This window comes from Neopelma chrysocephalum, unplaced genomic scaffold, assembly GCF_003984885.1.
Source record: "Neopelma chrysocephalum unplaced genomic scaffold, ASM398488v2 Primary Assembly neopelma1_24, whole genome shotgun sequence".
NCBI lineage: Eukaryota > Metazoa > Chordata > Aves > Passeriformes > Pipridae > Neopelma > Neopelma chrysocephalum.
Genome location: NW_020897693.1, coordinates 19523459 through 19542704, shown reverse-complemented (window position 1 = coordinate 19542704; position 19246 = coordinate 19523459). Strand labels below are relative to the sequence as shown.

At 37.6% G+C, this 19246-nt stretch overlaps 1 protein-coding gene across 1 annotated transcript in view; it reads left to right on the top strand.

Annotated features, from left to right (window-relative positions):
* LOC113979386 (cytosolic phospholipase A2 epsilon-like) overlaps positions 1–16108 on the top strand; it is a 37170-nt gene extending 21062 nt beyond the window's left edge. The window contains exons 7-21 of the mRNA XM_027706793.1: positions 1893–1935; positions 2384–2447; positions 3823–3965; positions 4124–4213; positions 4900–4937; positions 6586–6721; positions 8333–8469; positions 9654–9876; positions 10809–10923; positions 11696–11833; positions 12110–12217; positions 13018–13209; positions 13687–13856; positions 14844–15030; positions 15900–16108. Of these exons, the coding sequence (XP_027562594.1) occupies positions 1893–1935; positions 2384–2447; positions 3823–3965; positions 4124–4213; positions 4900–4937; positions 6586–6721; positions 8333–8469; positions 9654–9876; positions 10809–10923; positions 11696–11833; positions 12110–12217; positions 13018–13209; positions 13687–13856; positions 14844–15030; positions 15900–16108 (1993 nt within the window). The remainder of the gene's footprint in view (positions 1–1892; positions 1936–2383; positions 2448–3822; positions 3966–4123; positions 4214–4899; positions 4938–6585; positions 6722–8332; positions 8470–9653; positions 9877–10808; positions 10924–11695; positions 11834–12109; positions 12218–13017; positions 13210–13686; positions 13857–14843; positions 15031–15899) is intronic.
* Positions 16109–19246: the final 3138 nt, after the last annotated feature.

Sequence of the window (19246 nt, the reverse complement as noted above, 5' to 3'; positions counted from 1 at the left end):
AAAGTGAGTGCCTTTGCTCTTCTAACACTAGTGTATGGATAATCACGTTAAAAAAAAATAAATTAGAGCATCTGTCTTAGGCTGTGACCAGCAGAAACCTTGAAATTCAGGATATAAAAGTGGAAAATGCAGTGTGGAGGGTAACTAACAAGTGACAGTAGCTGGGCTTTCTTACAGCAATGACAGCAGAGGTAACACCCCAATAGAGACAATTCAGATATCGGTGCTTAATGGTTGATTTGTCCTGGTTCTTCTCAGGAGCATTCCAAGCAGTTCTGTACAACAGTGCAGGTTTTCCACCATGTTTGAGGGTCATACCTGGGACCTCCTGGCTATCAGCTAACTTTATACTTTACTGATAAAAGTACTTCAAGTAATACTACACTTTACTGGACATTTACTTTCAAGAAGAGATATCTTTACTTCTCTTTCCACCTTCATTTCATCAGGCTATGCAGACTAAAATCTTTTAATATTTATCATGCTGTTTCTTGCTTTCCTTGCTTTTCTTCATGAGGCATTTGAAGATAGTGACACCATATGTAACGTTATGGCTATTTTATTGCAAAATCATAATTAAGTGCAAAAATTTGTGTCTGAAACAAAACTTGAGTGATATGGTACTTATGACCATTTCCTTGCATATAGGTAGAAACATTGAGTATTTCTTGCCCATTCCTGACAATGTTCTTTGAATTCTTCTGAAATACACTTTCAAAGAAAGATCTTACAAAATTCTGAAGTGTATAACTGTTTTTTGAGGAGAGGTGTTTGCTTGGATTTTGTTGTTGTTTGGTTTTTTTTAATGGGAAGTTTTTCCTGAGTGTTTTGCAGTGTATTTAGCCAGCTCATCTTTTTCTCTTAAAGGAAAACACTGATTTGGAAACAAAACTTTAAGCTGTTTATGAGTCTTGCAATTTTAGGTGAATTCTTTGTCGTGGGAAATCTTATAAAGCTATTATAATGTGTGTTTATACTGAAATCTAATTGTTGTGATAAATCTTCACCTAAAGTGGATACAACCAATGTCCTTCATCTGATTTCAAAGGAATTGTGTCGTCTGGCTTCAGCTGAGACAAAATACATAAACTATATAATTATATAATCACTATAGAATTATGTGAAACCTCAGAGTGTATAATCCATAGCTTGTAAAGTCTTAATAGACAGCTTGTACTCTCTGTAGCAGGTTGAGGAGTCGGTGCTCAATCTTCCTAAAGTTACGTATGTATGTATTCCCTTTTGACTACTCTGAGTTCTTGAGATACTATATAAATTTACATGTGCAATTTATTAAAAGGGTAAATGATAAGATATTCTTAATGGACATTGCCTTATTTTTCTGATGGAAAAATAAGAATATATTATGAATTAACCTCTGGCCCTGTAAGTGGAAACACATCTACACATATAGTAACCATTTAAAATTTCATGTGTGATTTGCAGGTCACTATATATAGATGAGTACAATTACTTCTGCTGTTATGGTGATTTTTTTTAAGTTGTGGAAATCTAGGCAGTTGTATCAGTTTTTGAAGTACAAAACCTTGGGTAAAACTGTAACGATCAAAACAATCAAGATGGATTTAACAGCCTCCAGCTGTCGTCAAACTCAGTATGTCACATATCAGTATTCATTGCATGGTTTGCTGAAGCAAATGTATTAGACGACAGGAGTAGAAATCCAACTTCATATTTTGTCATGAGTGGATGGAAAAACTGCAACTCAGGTCATCATCTAATCTTAAGCTTTAAAGTATTTTTGAGTGAGAATGTTAAAGTCAGAAATGTCAAGGCTGAGGGGGGAAATGAGTAATGTGTTAACTAATAGACTTAAATATTTGTCTGAGTTGTCACAACCATGACATTATATTTTCTGTTTTATTTTTCAGTCTGGACTATCCTGATGGCATTATTACTAATGGAGTACTAGTGGTAATATATATTTATTACAATCCTTCTTGTGTCTGCATAGCAAGTGCAGACTAACTAACTCTGGAAACTTTGAGCTCTGTCCTAAAGCCAATATTGCCACCTACTTTGTTCTACAAACTGGAGGCCTAGAACTATCAGGAGTTAATGAAGCAAGTGATACAATGCTCATAAAATAGTCCCGTGTCTTAATGCACCCATTATTTTGAACAGGGCTCATCTTCTTTACTTAACTGTCTCTCCAAGTTTGAGCAGCTCATGAGCTGTTCCTCTTTAATTTCAAATTCAGAAAAAAATACCTTATCACTATTTTCCTCATGTTATCTGAAGACATAGTAATAGGTAATAACTGTGTCATTGATCAACCAGAGGGGTTGGTTGAGAACAGTATGAATCACTTGCAATGACATTTATACTTCTCTCAGTCATCACTTATCCTCTCTTGCTACAGGCACGTGAGGTTTCCTGTTTGGAGATTAGAGTGGATATGGGGAAGCTGAAGCAGCAATCCACAAGTGAGGTTATTGCTTCATTAAACTATTGTTTTTGTGTTGCGATTAAGTCATTATAACAGATGTTTGTACACGTTACTCTAGCTGTGTCATATAATACTCAGTTTTGCCATGCCCCACTGACAAAAGATTTTATCTGTCAAAATTCAAGTTAGTCAAGTATTTGGTTATGAGGCAAATCTTAAACTGATGCAAAAATAGAGCCATATATGCTAGAATGAAAAACTTGGAAAAATTATGTTAGTTCTTTTTTTGTTTATTGCTTGTCCAAAATGAATTTTTCTAAGTTGGATCTTCTTTTAAAATTATTTTATAATTAAAATAATATGTAAAAATATTATCCTGTATGTTTGATTTGGGTTTGAGTATGTATAAAGTTTATGCACATTTAGGATTCCAAAACAGACTTTGTTTGTTTGTTTGTTTGTTTGTTTGTTTGTTTTTAGTAAAAACAATAAACTTAAGCTCTTAAAACTTAAACGTAAAATTGTATTGATGGGGTCTGCCCAAAATGCATGAAAATACTCCGCAACCACAGGATCACCAAAACAGGACTGTTTGTAAAATTTAGCTCTAATAAATACAACAGGATTCTTTGCTAGTCTTTAAATTCGTTCCAATAAACAGTAACTTTTATAGAGCTGCTCATGGGGCAAATCTCAAAAACTCTCATCTGTTTTGAAAATTGACCTTCATGAAGAAAATGGTAACAATTACTGAGTTGCACTATAGGAACTTTCAGGCTGAGATCTAACATGGGGAGGAAAGGTTAGTGAAGTAAAATTATATGCTTCTTGGCCCTGATCTTGCAAGAGAACAGTATATTATCTCTCTGTAAACGTAAAGGCTTTTCTGTACAAGAAACACAGACTTGGGGTTGACAGGTTGTTTCAGTTTTGGTGACATGAGGGCATATACCTCTTGATTTTTGAGTTTATAGAATCATTTGACAGTTGTAGTCTTAATATAATGAAATGTACACAATGAACCAGAACAGATTGACTTCAAATAAATTACTCTCTCATTCAACATGGATAATCCAAAATGCCTTTAAACTGACACTCCTTTAAATCTAAACCTTAGTTTTATTTATTTATGGAAAGCACCTACCAAATAGCAAGCTGTGATATTTAAAAAATCTGTGATTTCTGTATATTGATGATTTATACAGATTCACCATGATATTTTATATCATTTTTCAGTCTGTTTCAGACACCCAAAGTCTACTTAGTCATTGTGGTGTAGGGAAAATCAGACAAGAAGAGTGCAGAGTAGAAGCAGATTGTTTTTTTTTGTGTTTTGTTGTTTTTTTTTAATTAGCTATGTATGCTTGCTTAGAATAGTTAAAATTCTCTTTGTTCCCTACCTCTCTGTTTAGACCAGGAGCTTACATTTACAGTGAAAGGATCACATGAAGGAAGCCAGAAGATTTTGCTGGACTCTGGTCCCAGCCTTCATATCATCATGTTTCATTGCATCATAAATGACCAGACAAGACTGGATATTATATTGCCAGAAGAGGTAAGTTCTATTTCTATCTGTTACTATTAACCTCAATGAAATTAGAACAAGAAATTAATGTAACCAGTGAACTGAACTAGCCCTCGTAGTATGAGAAGTTCTACAGATGGGAAACATTTCCTGTGTGCATACCCAACTCCTTTTTACATTTTTTTCAGCTGGCTGATGGAAATGAAACAGAGAAGCCTGGGGTCCTTTCTTTCCCTTTGAATTCTCTCCCTTTGCAGAAGGAAATAGTACTAGAAGAGGTGAGTGCTGTGAACCTTTCGAAATATATATTTTTAAAATGTGCTTAATATTGTCCTGCTAGAAATAAAGTTAACAAATAAAAAAAATCACTGTGTAAAATTGTACAGCTAATTATTGTAAATGATAAAAAATAGTTTGCCATAGTCACTTTTAAGGAAGCAGGTGTTAACAATAATTTTAATAATATGAAAATCATTGTAAACCTGCATCCCACATATAGAACCAAGTGGTTTCAAGTAACAAAAGTGACTGTCATATGTAGATGCATTCAAGATTTTTTTTTTATATTGGGGTAATTCTGGAATGGCTAATAATTAAAAAAAAATTATGAGATTATGAACTTAATTCAGATTTTAATTTTTCTACATATTGATAGTGGGAGTGGTTTTGTATTTATTTTTTTATTTTAGTTTAATAAGTTAACTTATCTCATTCCTGTTGCCTCTTCTAAGTGTGTGCACTGGTGACTGGTGTGACATGCAAACTTGTGGCGCACTACCTGCCCCAAACACACAGGCTTATAAGAGAAGAGAAAATGTGACTGGCTAATTGTATGAAAAAAGTCCTTAACCTTATGATTTATTATTTAAAATTCCCCTCGCTTACTCAGTAGGCATTGCCTGAGCTTGAAAGAAAGAATGTTTTAAAATTTGGTGGTAATTAGCTTTACTTTCTCAATTTCTAGGATAATTCATTTCACTTGTGCTTGACAACAAGAAAATGGTAAGATAGCCTCTTTTTGTCCTATCATCCAGGACTACTGTAAACTAGTTATGTAGGTTTTTTCTATGATAGATGGAGAGATGAACGCATACCACGTGAGTGCTTTGTCCTGTGCTCATGTGGTGCTTGAGGTGAGTACAAGTCTGCTGCAGTTACAGGATTGTGCAGTTCAACATGAATATGTGAGCCTTCATAGGTTTCTTCAGAGTAAATTAGTTTATTTTATGACTATGGTTCTTATATGTGAGTAAAACTGTACTACTCACATATTAATTTTATTTCCCATTTATACCAACAGTCAGATTTGCATAATGACTGAAATAAACTCTATCGATCTTTAACTTTGTAAATTCACCAAAACAAACATAGAGCTTCTGCCCCTTCTCCTGCGTCACCAAACAGAATGGAAGCTGAGATCTGACCAGCTGCACCTCTGACAACCCACTTGCAGGGACAGAATTGCGCCAGTGATAGGTAAAATTGAAGAGGATGATGTTTTATGGTATAGTTGAAAACTTCACGTAGTTCACACCATCCCCACTACTGGGTGATATACAGAAGGGAATCAAGGTGGATTTTCATTACATGGGAGCACTTTGTGTAGGTGTAGAGCTACCTGTTCAATCTCAGACCATAATAATATATATTGAAATGTAAATCTAGAAGACACAGATTTACAGAGAGAGCAAGAGAAATTTTAATCTATCACTAAAAGAGTCGTTTGTTTTTGTAGAGTAAATCAGTTGAAATTATTCTGTTTTCAAAATTACACTGTGGGATAAACCAAATTTGCTGGAGAACAGAGGAACAGAGGGTTAGGAGCATTAATCCTTGAAACATTCAAATTTGTGAAATATTGGTGAAAAGAATATTCAGGACAGACTTTGCAGCCACCAGAGGGTGATGTGACCAAGAAGATTTGGTCAATGTTTAGTGCTCTTCTCAGTAATGAGTGTATTTGTGTTGTTGAAGGCACATAACATTAGCTGCCATTTGATCAGGTTTGCACCTTTTTTTCTGATTTTTTTTTTGCACGTGTTTCAGTTTCTCAAGGGACAAAATTCCAGGTGTCTGCACATGTGAGAACAAAAAAAGATGGATATTCCTGTATATTTGCAGGATGAAGCTTGCAAATGCTTATCTAAGAATCTGTTAAGGACACGGATGAAAGGCTGGATTTCCCAAGACAGAGGCTGAGCAGGGAGTGATCCTTGCTCTGCAGTTCAAGCTCCCTTATGTAACTGATTAGGACCATCACTTTAAAGACTGTTAGTGGGCTGTCAAAACTTGAGAACAACTGATGATGGCATCACTTGAATTTTTCAGGATGTCATGGTGACAAACAGGAATGATACAGAAAAAAAATATGTACAAAATGATCCATTTTGGTGATCTTTCCCTGACTTGTGTGCCTTATCTTTGTGTCCATGTTAACAAGAAATCTAAAGTACCTCGGAAACTCCTCTTCATCTTCACTGCTATTCCTTACTGTCAGTAGAAATACTTGTTTTTCTTCTTTCCTTGATCAATATGCAGACTTGGAACTAACTTGTTTTACAGATGATTTATTTTTTGATTACCCGCCCTACGGATCTTGAAATCAGCTATAAATGATGTGTGCATTGATTTGTCCCGTTGTCTGTTCTAGCTCAGGAGATCTGGATGTGCGCTTGGGTTTTAGCCTGTGCAAGGAAGAGCAGGATTTCCTGCGGAAAAGGAAGAAATATGTTGCTGCTGCCCTGAAAAAGATTCTTAATTTGGAGGAGGATCTGAAAGAGCATGAGGCAAGCCAATACAGTCCCTGGTAGCAAATCCTTTCTGGAAATCAGGGCCTGGCTCACAAATTCAAACCACAAATAAAAGCCCAACTTGATTAATGCTACTGTGGACCAGGCCTGGCCACCCAAGGCAAGGGATGAGCAAGAGAAGCAGTGACCCGTTAATGTAGCAGAGCAGAGGAGGCAGGATAATGTCTTCACAGACCCAAAAACTTCTTGACAGCTCCTCAATTCAGCCCAATCCTGTTTATTCTTGGTATTGCTCATGGGTCTCAGGAGTAAAATTTATAGTGGGCAGACATGGGACAGCTGGGGAATGTTGCCTGGGAAAGAGTGTGCCTTATCTCCGTGACAGACACAAGGTGGTGGGCATGACACATGTAAGGGGTTTTGAGAGGAAGAAGCAAGTATTTTCACACAGACATCTGAATAAAAGTTCTTGGAGTGGTTTCTGCAGCAAAAAAGCTGTATTCTTGAGAAAACCAACAGATAGAATAAAACCATCAACCTGGAAGAGTGATTGAGTTGTAGATGAAATAGCTCCTGCTCCTGTCTCCGTAGTTGAGTCATAAATTTTGTAACTGCTTATGCCTAGCCGGATTGCTGACAACCAGAAAAGTAAACATACAAATACCAAGAATACGCTTTAGCATTATAGGAAAAATCCCCTCTACCTTGTTAACTGACTTACATTTGAACTGAAAAAAAAAATTAGAGTTTTAATTCATAATGAAAAATTACAAGATGTAAAACCCAGAACATAATTTTTGGAATTTATTCTGAATTTAGTTAAGATTATGAGATTTTTCCTTATTTCCTGGATTTAAGCTCTGAAGGAGTTTAGAGTACCGAGAACATCTATTTTGGTGGGTTTTCTGTGGTTTTGGGTTTTTTTAGGATGGAAGAATTGTTTTCTTCATGCTCTATTCATTGAGAATAACATATTTCTTTCTGAAATTAGAAGCTAATATTTGAAAGATAAAAATAGACATTTTCCATAGGGCATGTAAACATCCACACAACTCTAGATGCTAACGGAAGCAAAGGGTGTACTAGATCAGGAAAAGATTAAGAGAAGAATAGTCTGTCTCTTCAATTACACTTGGACTGTGAAAGGGGGGAAACCCTATCAATGACTGTGCTTCAGGACGTAAAGTAATTAGTAATTAGTGGCCTGCGGCCAGGAAGGCTTCGGCTATTGTGTGGTTTGGCTGATTACAGGGTGCTGTGCATTCTTCTGCAACACTGGTCATTGTTAGAGGCAGAATCATGGATCCTTAATCTGCTCCACTGTGGTAAATCCTGTATTTTCTATTATGGCCTCTAATAATACACTTTGAGAAAAATTCCAGAGTGATGAGGTCGATTTCCATTTCTATATTAAGTAAACACCCTCCTGTCCGCCTCATCTGAGTGCATAAGACATAAGCCTTCCCTCTCACATCAGTCAGGTGATGGCAAACAGAAGCCTTTTGCAACAATCACACCCTTTTCATATGAAGCAACATCACTGCTTGTATCAACGCCTGCAACCTGTTATCTGATTTCTGCAGTAAGGACTGTTTGTCTCTAATAGGTGCATGGCTTTCTCTCCCTCTGCCTTGCTGTGTTGAACAGGTGCCGGTGGTGGCCATTACAACCACGGGGGGAGGCACGAGATCACTCACCGCCATGTATGGCAGCCTGCTGGGTCTGCAGAAGCTCAACCTGTTAGACTGCATTTCCTACATTGGTGGTTTATCGGGTACCACATGGTGAGAATGACCCAAACAAGGTTTATGTTTTCTCTGTTCAATGCTCTTGACTTATATGGCACTTAGCAGACCAAAAGCATTTCCGTTTTCCCCACAGTCTCTTCTCTGTCCACCTGGAACAAAGAGACAAAACATACTGATTAAGAGATCAATCATCACATTTGTGAGCTGCTTTTGTCACCACACTGACTCAGTCTATGCCCGATATTTCCATATGAATCCTCTATTCCTTTTTCATATTTTATCAACTGTTTTAGACTAAATGCAACAAATTTGTCTTTAGACTGGAAATTGAAGAAAGATGAGAAGAATAATTTATGCCTGCCACTTGCTGGTTATTCTCACTTCTATTTTGGATTTACAGTGCATCTCCCTCTGGTAAAAGATGTGTGGGGCTAGTGGAATTAATATATCACAGGAAGCCCACCAAATGGCACCAAGTTACTGACCCTGGAGAAACTGCAACTATGGTTGCTCATTGTTAAGTGCTCTCTTCTTCTAGTGGGCATACAGCAGATGTCAAAATTAAAAATAACTAAGGTATTTAATCAAGTAGGTTCTAGGTACCTTCTCTCTTCTATACCTGTTTGGAAGTGGAGAATTTTTTTTCACTGAATTGAGTGTTAGTCCTTTACATCCAAACTTAATGGTAAGTTTTTCTAAGGATTTGCCAAAATTCTTTTAACTTCTCTGTATGTATGTGGTCTGAGGACTCTGTCTGTGTTATGAGTTCAAGGAGACAAATAAGAATGGCCATACAAGGACATGCCTAAGGACTGCCCAGTTTTCTCACTGGTGCAAACCATCAGCAGATACATGGAACTGAATGTAGGACTAGACTAAACCAGTAGTGACTGCTCTTTAGAATATTCCCCACCTTCCAAGAAATGAATTGGAGGAGGACCTGTGGAGCCTTTGTATTTAATATCCTTGGGTCTTGGGTTTTTTTCTCCCTTGAATTTGAAGATAATTTTTGGGCCCACAGAAACTTTTGTCATCACCAAACCAGGAAAGATTGGAGGTTTTGTTTGCTCTTGAAATTAGAGTATTTGAAATGTGTTTAATTTTTAGTTGTGAATCCCACAAGAATTAAGGAACAGGCAAACAGGTTGCACGAAAGTTTTCTGAAGGCAGACCCCACAGTATTACTCCTCTTTGATTTTTTTCTTCTAACCTTTCTTCAGGACCATGGCAAACTTATATGAGGATGCTAATTGGTCACAAAAATATCTGGAGGATGCAATCAAGGAAGCTCGCAAGCAAGTAACCAAATCCAAGACCTGTTGTTTTTCTTTGGACTGTCTGAAGTACTATTATAATGACCTGATGGAGAGGTCTAAAGAAGGACATAACACCTCTTTCATAGACCTTTGGGGGCTTGTCATTGAATCCATGCTACATGATAAGGTATTACTCCTTTTTTTTCCACAAACCTGCTGAATTTCTATAGCTACTAGGAAGAAGAAAATAAATCCTGGGATGCCATTCAGTACTACTAATGCAAATAATTAGTTTAGTAGTTGATTAAATATTATATATTCAGATCTATTTTTAAAGCTCTACTGTTGATATGAAGAAAGGTTGATCTTGAACGGAAGGAGCCAGGGCATCGCAGTCAAAGGTGTTCTTTCTCCTTAAAGAAAGAAGATTCCTGAGAAAAAAATATTTTTAATCATAAAAAAAATTGCTTTGGACATTAAATATTTTCACTAGAAGAGGCACTTAAAAATTTGAAATATTTTGCTTCTCTAGCATAAATGAAGATATGCATTTATAAAGTGACCTAGTATGTGTCATATGGAGATGTTTCAAATAGTGGGAAAGAACATTCTCTAAATATGATATCAAGTTTTAAGAAAGAGTGATAGAAATCTTATTACCTTAAAAATAGTATATCTTAAATAGTTTCCATCTGGTTTATGTTTATACAAGGAAGTTTTAAATTGTCATGTGCAACAGAATATATTCTTGCATACGCATATACTTGCAAAATACCTTAAAATATGATAAATTCTTTGCTAAGACACAGCCAAGGAAAGAACCTTTCCTTCCACTTGCCAGCATAATTTTTCCTGGGAATGTTTTTTGGGTTCTTTTCTTGATGAATCTACAATCAACTTTTCTGCATATATCAAAATCTGAGATCCCATATAGGGTGTAGCTGCTTCTTGTGGGATATTTGCCAAGTTTGGAATATTCCATGGCAGGTATTTCTGAGCAATCCAGTGAGCTGGGAATGGGAATGGGGAACCTGGATAAAGCTGATAATTCACATTATATTATTTCAAGTGTAAGTTGTTTTTCACCTTGTTCCGTTAACTATTTTTAATCAAAACCAGAAAGATGAGCACAGACTTTCAGACCAACGGCAGGCAGTGGATAATGGTCAGAACCCATTGCCCATCTATGTGGCCATCAACCTCAAGTCCAACTATAGTGCCCAGGCATTCAGAGGTAATGGTTATGATTTAGATTTCTTAACAACTTTATAATTTAAGTAATCCAAACTTAAATAATATGCATGTAATCAGCTTTAATAATACAATAGTTCTTTCACTCTAACTGCAAAAAACCCCCTCAAACCCCAAACAACTATTAAAATTTCAAATAATAATGACTAAAACTAAAAACAAACAAACAAATATTAAGTGTTTAGCATTTGAGTTCTTTATATTGCCAGAATTGGAAACATGGTTTTACCACAGAAGATGTCCAAGTCACCATTTATCCTGTCACAAAAACCTTGTAATGAAACGAATTCTTATGATGATTCCACATGGTCTTGTTTTGCACAGTGAATGGGAAAACTTTGAATTTTTGGATCCAGTGTCAGAAAAATCTCCATTACTATTAATTTTCATAGTATTTGTTTAATATGAGTATCTGAATACATGATACCAAGTGAATACTGAGCTCTCTGTCACTAGAACCCTAAAGAGAACAAGTTATACATGAGCAATACATACTTCTGGGTAAGGTTAACTGCATTAAGGGGCCAGGGCTTTTCTGCTGAAGATTGCTGTATCACAGCCAGGGACTGCCCTCCCATGATGTGGAAGGACCTTATGGCATCAGTACTGCAAGCGATATAGATACAGCTATAGCTGGTGAAGAGCATATTATGAACTAGCCAGTGTCTTTCTCATCATTTGCTTTCTAGTATTCCTCTGTTTAGCAATAGCTAACATATTACTGCCTTTTCATGGTCTGGCTGCTGTTACTATAGAGTGGCTGGAGTTCACTCCCTATGAAGTTGGTTTCCTGAAATATGGAGCATCTATTCGCGCAGAACATTTTGGAAGTGAATTCTTTATGGGAAGGATAGTGAAGAAGCTCTCAGAGACTCGGATCTGCTATATGCAAGGTGACTATTGCCTAGGGGGAAAGGTGGTCTACTTGAGAGACACCTGGCACTAGTGAGTGCATGGTCTGTGGTGGACAGCACTGGAAAGACATCAGCAAACAGGTTGAGCTGGTGCGAGTTTACATTAGCAGGGACATACTTAGGAAATATGCCCATGGAGGTGTTCATACAGACAGAAAGGAAGTATCCAAGTGGAAGAACTGAAGGTATGTATCAATTAAAATTCTTCCAAGGCTACTCCATCAATCAGCTTCTATTCACTCGTTCATATTACAGGCATGTGGAGTAGTATATTTTCCATAGATGTGATGTATGTCTGGAATTTGGCTGCTGATTCAGAGGACTTCTGGTGCAGATGGACCAGAGACAGAGTAAAAGATATTGGTGAGATTTTTAATTTTTTTTCACCACCAGTATATATTGCTTATATTCTGTGAAGATGTCTAATGCATAAAGAAATATTGTCAGAGAGAAAAAGATGAAGAAAACAAAGCAGAGATATCAACTATGATTTTTTTTCTGCCTGATTTAGAACTAAATTATGCTTCTTTGGCAAAGATGTTCCTTTTTCTAAAGGTCACAAAGACACAAAACCAGTCTCCAGCAGACATGTAGAAGTCATGTTGTATTAAGAACATATCTTAAGATTGTTAAATTAGGGTATGTTTCTCCTTGGCCAGTAATAATGCGTGTAGAAGAAATAGCTCTTGCAGAGGGCTATTTTCTTAACTAAACTGCCTGTGGAGAAAGCTCGCTCTTGCTATTAATTGCACAGGGAACCTGGAGCGGCTGGTCTTCTAACGTAGCTGATATTGCAGCTGGGTGGTATTCACATTCAGAAGGTGTCCTGTTCAAAGGCCAGTGTTGTCTTCCTGTATGTTTTGGGACTCGTCTCTCCCCTCTATCACACATTACCATAGAGGCGGGCATCATTTGAGGAAGTCTAGAGTGGGAGTTGGGGCTGACTACCTGGCAGCCTGCTGCCTGCAGGTATCTGTCATTTTATTCACTGTCTAATGCTGAGTTTTATTTGGTAGCATAGACCTTAAGGGCTTATGACTATGTTTGATTTACCTTTGGGGTGAGGGAAGGTGATAACTGTTGGTATTAGTCACTCCATTTTTTTAAAATATTGATCGTTTCAGAAAACCATCCTAAACTTGGAACTTCTTTCTGTCTTGCAGCAGAAGAACCCTTTCTGTCCATGAATCCCTATGAAGTGGACACATGTCTATTCACTCCCTCGAGCGTCCTCTCCTCTGCTCTGCGAGATGTCTTAACAGGACGCCCAACCATTGCACAGTACCCCAATTTTATCAGAGGCTTCCAGCTACATAACAAGTACCTGGAGAGTGAAGGATTTTCTACGTGGAAAGGCACAGTAACTCAGCATATTTTTTGGTAGTATTCTAAGGAGGTTTAGGTTTTGGAATTCATTTAGGTTTTCCAACAAAGAGGAAGAGACGAGGCTGACTTCTGACATTCCACTTCTCCCTTCTACAGTTGAAAAACGTATAGCCAGTTTTGAATAGCATTTCAATTTTGGGGGGTGTGTTGAAGGGGGAAATTTTATCTGATTGTCTGGATATTGTGTTCCAGCGGACAAGTTGAGTTTAGGCTAAGGAGGCAGGAGGGATCTCCCCTTCAGGGCCAAAGCAGCTTGTGGTGCCCAGGAAGGAAGGAAGGAAGGAAAAAGCAGTACTGTGTCAATCCTGTAAATCAGTACTGCTAGAGTCAAAGGAAGGCAGAGGCAAGGTGGGACAAAATTCTCCATTCTTCCCTTTTTAACTTTCTTCAGAGGAGCAGACAATCTCATGTTTTATTTGTGGTAATGAAAAATATTTATGTTTCAGACACAGTGATAGACTCCTTACCAAATAAATTGATGGAAACAGCAGACAATGAACTCTCCCTGGTTGATACTGGCTTTTTCATTAATACCAGCTACCCACCGCTTTTGAGATCAAAGAGAGAGGTGGACGTCATCCTGCATTTGAATTACAGTGGAGGGTCCCAGACGCTGGTAAGAAAAGCCACGGTAGCTGAGATATTCATGATGTTTTTGTTTCTAGAACTCGCCAGATAAAATGCCTAACTTTTTAGTACTGGAATGGGAATTAGATCATTAATATCTGATTTATTATTTAGATCATTAAGCGATTTATTTCTTAGTAACTAAGAAAAATATTAGAAGACAGTGATGGATTATAGGCATTTTGAAATCATCAAGGTCTTCACTGCAGTGGGTTCAAGAGTTTTGAAGAGCTGATGGAGGAGTGTTCTGGTACTCTGATACTGATTTTGGCTATCCTTGTAGTGAAAGAGTTGCAAAAGCAAAGGTCCTGACAATATTTTAACAAATTAAATGAGAAAACCTATGTGTCTTGGCCTCTTTATCTCATATCAGTCTTAGGGAAATGTACTGGGTGATGCCAGACTTGATTAATAACTAAAAATAATATAGATAGTGTTGCATATATAATGAGAATAATATAAAAATAAATGTAGGTTTATAGTAAATATAGGTGTTAAAGTTTTTTTTTCTTGAGGTCATAAGGTATGTTGGTAAGTGTATTTGTTAATAGGGAGTCATTATCAAGCAATCACCAATTATGGAGAGGACAGAAAGACTGGGAAAGTGGTAAATAATGATGTCAAGACAATGATACAGAATAATCTGGACTGATGTGCTTCATCTCCATTCTTGCAGTTTCTTTGCCTTCCCCTTCTGAACCTGTTTCACTGGAATAATGAAATTAGTCCTGTGGCTTTTGGCTTCATTTTCAAGTTCAAAGAAAGGGACTGTTTTCTTATTTTGCCTAAAGCAATGTGGAAAATAAGATAAGCTGCAATGTCTGGTGTGGTTATGGCTATTTCCATCTTCCCAGAGGAAGATTCAAGCCTTAAAATATTCCTGTTAGCTACTAGCTGCTGGGATTTAAAATATCCAGGTGTCTGGATCAGTTTTGATTTTTTGTATTAATTTTATTTATTTTTTTCATTCATTCAGCCTCTGGATCAGATTGCGAAGTACTTCTTGGGGCAAGGAATTCCATTTCCCAAAATTGAGATAAGTGAGGAAGACAGGGAAAACTTGAAGGAGTGCTATGTGTTTGAAGATGCTGACAGTCCACAAGCTCCAACAGTGCTTTTTTTCCCTCTAGTAAATGACACCTTCAAGAAATATAAAGCTCCTGGTGAGTCATCTGTGGTAGCAATTCCAATAAAAATTCTTTTTCCTAGTGAGTCCTCTCCATTTCATGTCTAGTGTCTCACTGTCATCTTTTACTGTTCCAATGTCAGCATTATCAGTCTCATCAGTGAAAAAAAACAAATCCAAACCTGGTCTGTGTCAGGATGTCTGAACTATCTGAGCTCCAGAAGCTATTCTGAATACATTTGAGATGAGTATAGGCAATTATTTCACAGGAACTATTAGAGAGAGTATGAAGGTAAAAACCCCCAAATATGTATACCATGGGTGGTAGGTCCTCAACACAAGCTATTTTACTCTACAGACATGGGCTTGTTATGCACTGCTGGTTGCAAACAAAGATGAGGCAAAACCTTTGGTGGTTTTGGTGGTAAACCCATTCACCTGGGTTTTGTTCATGTAATCCCCCAGACTGAGGACTGAGTGGACAGAGATCTTCAGTTTTAATTTGAATGATGTCCTCTGTCTGAGTGCAATAATTTCTTCTGAACTTTCAGTGAGAGGGTTATTATTTTGTCCAGTACAGGTGTTTGCCTTTTGCTTGTGCTTTTCTGGTTTGGGTAACAAAGACTATGATGTCCAAGTAGTGGTCTAGCATTGCTGCAGCTAATGTTCTGATTGCCACCTGTTTGAGTGATGTAAATGTTGAACGATGTAAAATCATATTTGGATACAGGCTTGATCCAGATGCTAAAAAATACAGTGCTACTAGGTTACTTTTACATCCCTCTGGCAAATTATATCTTTCCTTCCATATCTCCCTTTTCTACCTATAATTATGTAAATGACTGATAGGAGCCACATGCTGCAATAAAACCTTATTGGTACATCTCCTTGTGGTTTGTCCCTCAGGTGTGGAACGGAGTCCTGAAGAGATGGCTGAAGGCAAAGTTGATGTCTCCAGCATCCTCTCACCATTTACAACAAGGGAGGTGTGTTTCAGTGAAGAAAATTTTGACAAACTGGTGAAACTGACTGATTACAATGTCTTGAATAACGAGAAGTTGATTATTCAGGCCTTGCGCTTGGCAGTGGCACGTAGGAAGCAGTGGAATTATTAGCCACCACACACTGGCTTTAACTTTCCGTATGATATTCCTTGGGTTGTCTATGGTTTGGTAAGATCAAGACGTTTGACGCTTTCCAGTTATACTTGCAGTAGAAATCACATCATGGTAAGGACATGCTGGACTCCCCCCTATTTACACAGCTGTTCAGGCAAACAGACTGGAATTTAGCAGAGGTTTCATCCAAAACAAACTTCAAAGCAGCAAATTTGGTTTTAGTTTTGTTACCTTGATACTTCAACAATTGTTATGTATAGTCCATATAAATTATTATAATGTTGTGTAAGATAATGAAATATGTGGAACATTAAAATGTGTATCAAAACAGTATTTACAGGGTGGGTTTTCCATTTGGCAGAACAGCAATCCCTCAAACTGGAATTTCTTTGGTAATCCGTTGTACTGGTCCTGCTTATCATCATTATTGAAGGTTGTCATCTCTGATTTGATTGTCTGTCCACTATGAGGTTTTTATTTAACTGTCTTTCCTCAGTAATCCTTTAAAATAAATTTCTTAACTTATTATCACTATTGTCAAATCTATAAAGTTTTCACCACCAATAAAAAATACCCCTGGATTAGGTAATTTTTTTTTCAGGAGATAAACGACTGAGCTGCTATTCACAGAACCACTTATATTCAGCCTAAGCAGTAGACATATTGCCCAATTTTACTTCAGTTTTCTCCTGGACTCTTTGCTGACTGTCCTATCTCACTCATCTTTACTTGCCTTGACTGTTCCTAAAGGGTGACCTTGCAATTTCTCCCAGTGTTTCATGAGGTGGGAAGTGGCTGCCAGCTGTTTGCATAGAATAGGGCAATGCAGGAGAGCCTTTTGAGATCCCTTCCAGACATATTTTTTACACCTGTTCAACGCTTACAGGCAAATGGTCTTTGCAGGGATTGTCCTGAAAGAGTGGTTTCTCATCATCAAAAATACTAGAGTTTTTCTGGGGGAAGGTGGCCTCTAGCAGTTCTGCAACAGACAGATCATGAGCTCAGTCTTTCACAACAGCAACCTTGCACTGCGGAGTTGTGATTCATGAAGAGATTATTCACAGCAACCCAGAAAATGTTTTGGATTATCTTTCTTTTGGTAATAAAAGGCTCCCATTGTTACAATGAACTTCAGACAGAGTCATCAGGGCAGAATTAGTGCTGAGATCAGAAGAGTCTTGACTATGCTCAAAAGTGACATATTTGTTTTCATGGAATGAAGTTCTAGGTAATGGATGGGGGAAAAAGATTCCTTCTTTTGAAAAAAATCCAGCTGACAGTGCATCTTAGAAAAAATTGGGTGGTGGAAGAGAATGAGTGGGCAATGTTTTTCACTTATAAGCATGTTCATTGTGTTCGTGCTCCTGAAAAAACTTGAAGGGGCATGGTGTAACCCTGTTTTTAGGTACAGTATTGTATGTTTAAATCTAGTTATTATCCCTCCATGTGTGAGGCAGCTGTAATTGTGGTTCTGCTCCAATACACTAGATTATCAACTCATGTGATCCCTCTGTGTCCTTTCTAGAGATATATTTGAGATCAGTGTCATGGTTTACAAGAACTTTTTGCTGGAAATGAAACAGAGCAGAATGGAGGATGTTTCAGTCTGTTTCACAGGGGAAACTTACTGAACCACAGGATGGAAAAAAGCCAGGCAGGTGTAGAATGCAGCCTGAGCCTGATTAATGTGACTTTTCATTGTGTCCAGCTGGCTGATGTGAAACCTGCCTTTCCCTCTCTGAGAGAGTTCCTCCTGCTCTCCAGATGATTCTGCAGCTCTTCAGTTTCCCAGTGTTTCAATATCTTCTTTTTGAAACAGAGTGCTAGTGACTTTTTTATATATTTTTTTTTTAATTTCAAGATCATCCATAAAAACATTTAGACTTATAACTGAGCTTTTGCCAAATCTCTAGGAATATTTTCCTTCCTTTGACTACTGCTTTTTGTAATCTGTTATTTAGCCTTCCTTAATGTGTTCAAAGTTTGTCTGGGTGACACTTGTTGGATCTAGTTCTTAAGTTAGAATGTCAGAAAGCACCAAATGTTCTAGGAAATTAAAATTCTTTCATGAAATTGCCTTTATCAATCAGTTCTCAATTCATTGCAAAATGAAATGAAATTATTTTGAAATCGATTCCTCTGTTAATTTTCATAATAGCAAGGATTATTTAAAAAACAACCCTCAAACTCCCATTTTACTTCTTGTGTGCTCACTTCATGTATTCCCTCACTGAGGCAGGAACCACTTCACATGATGTGTAGTGCCCTGCACAGTGAAGCCTTATAAATGTGAAGACATAAAGAATACTTGAGAATATGAAGAATAATTAAGATTAATTTCAACATTAATTTCACTCTCACAAATGTATCCTCTCGGAGATCTTGGAGATTACTGAAACACCTTAACTTGGATGCAAAAAATAACAAAATTTTTGAGAAAGTGAGTGAGCTTTTAAAGCTTTTTCTTTATAAGGAAAATTCTGTTATAGTTTCAACAGGTGACTTGGGAATTGTTTCATGTGATATTTGTCACTGCAATACCTGTTTGGTTGAAAGACAGTTTACTGCTTGAGTTTAGAAGAATGGAATGTGAGATGGGGACAATAAAAATTATTTCAGATATGTCTTTAAGCAAAGACCCACCTACCCCTTATAGGCCATAAAAATTACAAAAAGTCTTTCGTTTGACCATTGGTTTGTTCAGATGTTCTTGGCTAAAGAAGTTCTTGTTGCCCATTCCTGGGCAGCCAGATGGAACCTGGCTGGTTCCAGTCATCTTCCCACAAGATGTTGCAGTTTGACAAGCTCTCCTGTGTGGCAAAAAGTGATGAGGATGCTGAAGAATAACATTTGCTCAGTGCCTATAACTGTGAAGAGAAGACCCCTTTTTAGTCTCGATTTCTCTGTAACTACAGCAGCAAAGACCATCCTTCTGCAGTGGCAGAGGCTGGGGCTCTGCACTTTTGTGCAGGTGTGCAGCGTGCATTCACCTTCCGGGCAGCAAGGAAGAGGAGGAGGAGGGAGAGGAGGAGTCGGGAATTGCTCAAGTGGTGGTGGCGGGGTGAGGCTGCGCTGAGTCAAGCACTAACTCACCTGCCTGCCTGCTCCCGGCAGCCTAAAGCACAAGAAGTTCCT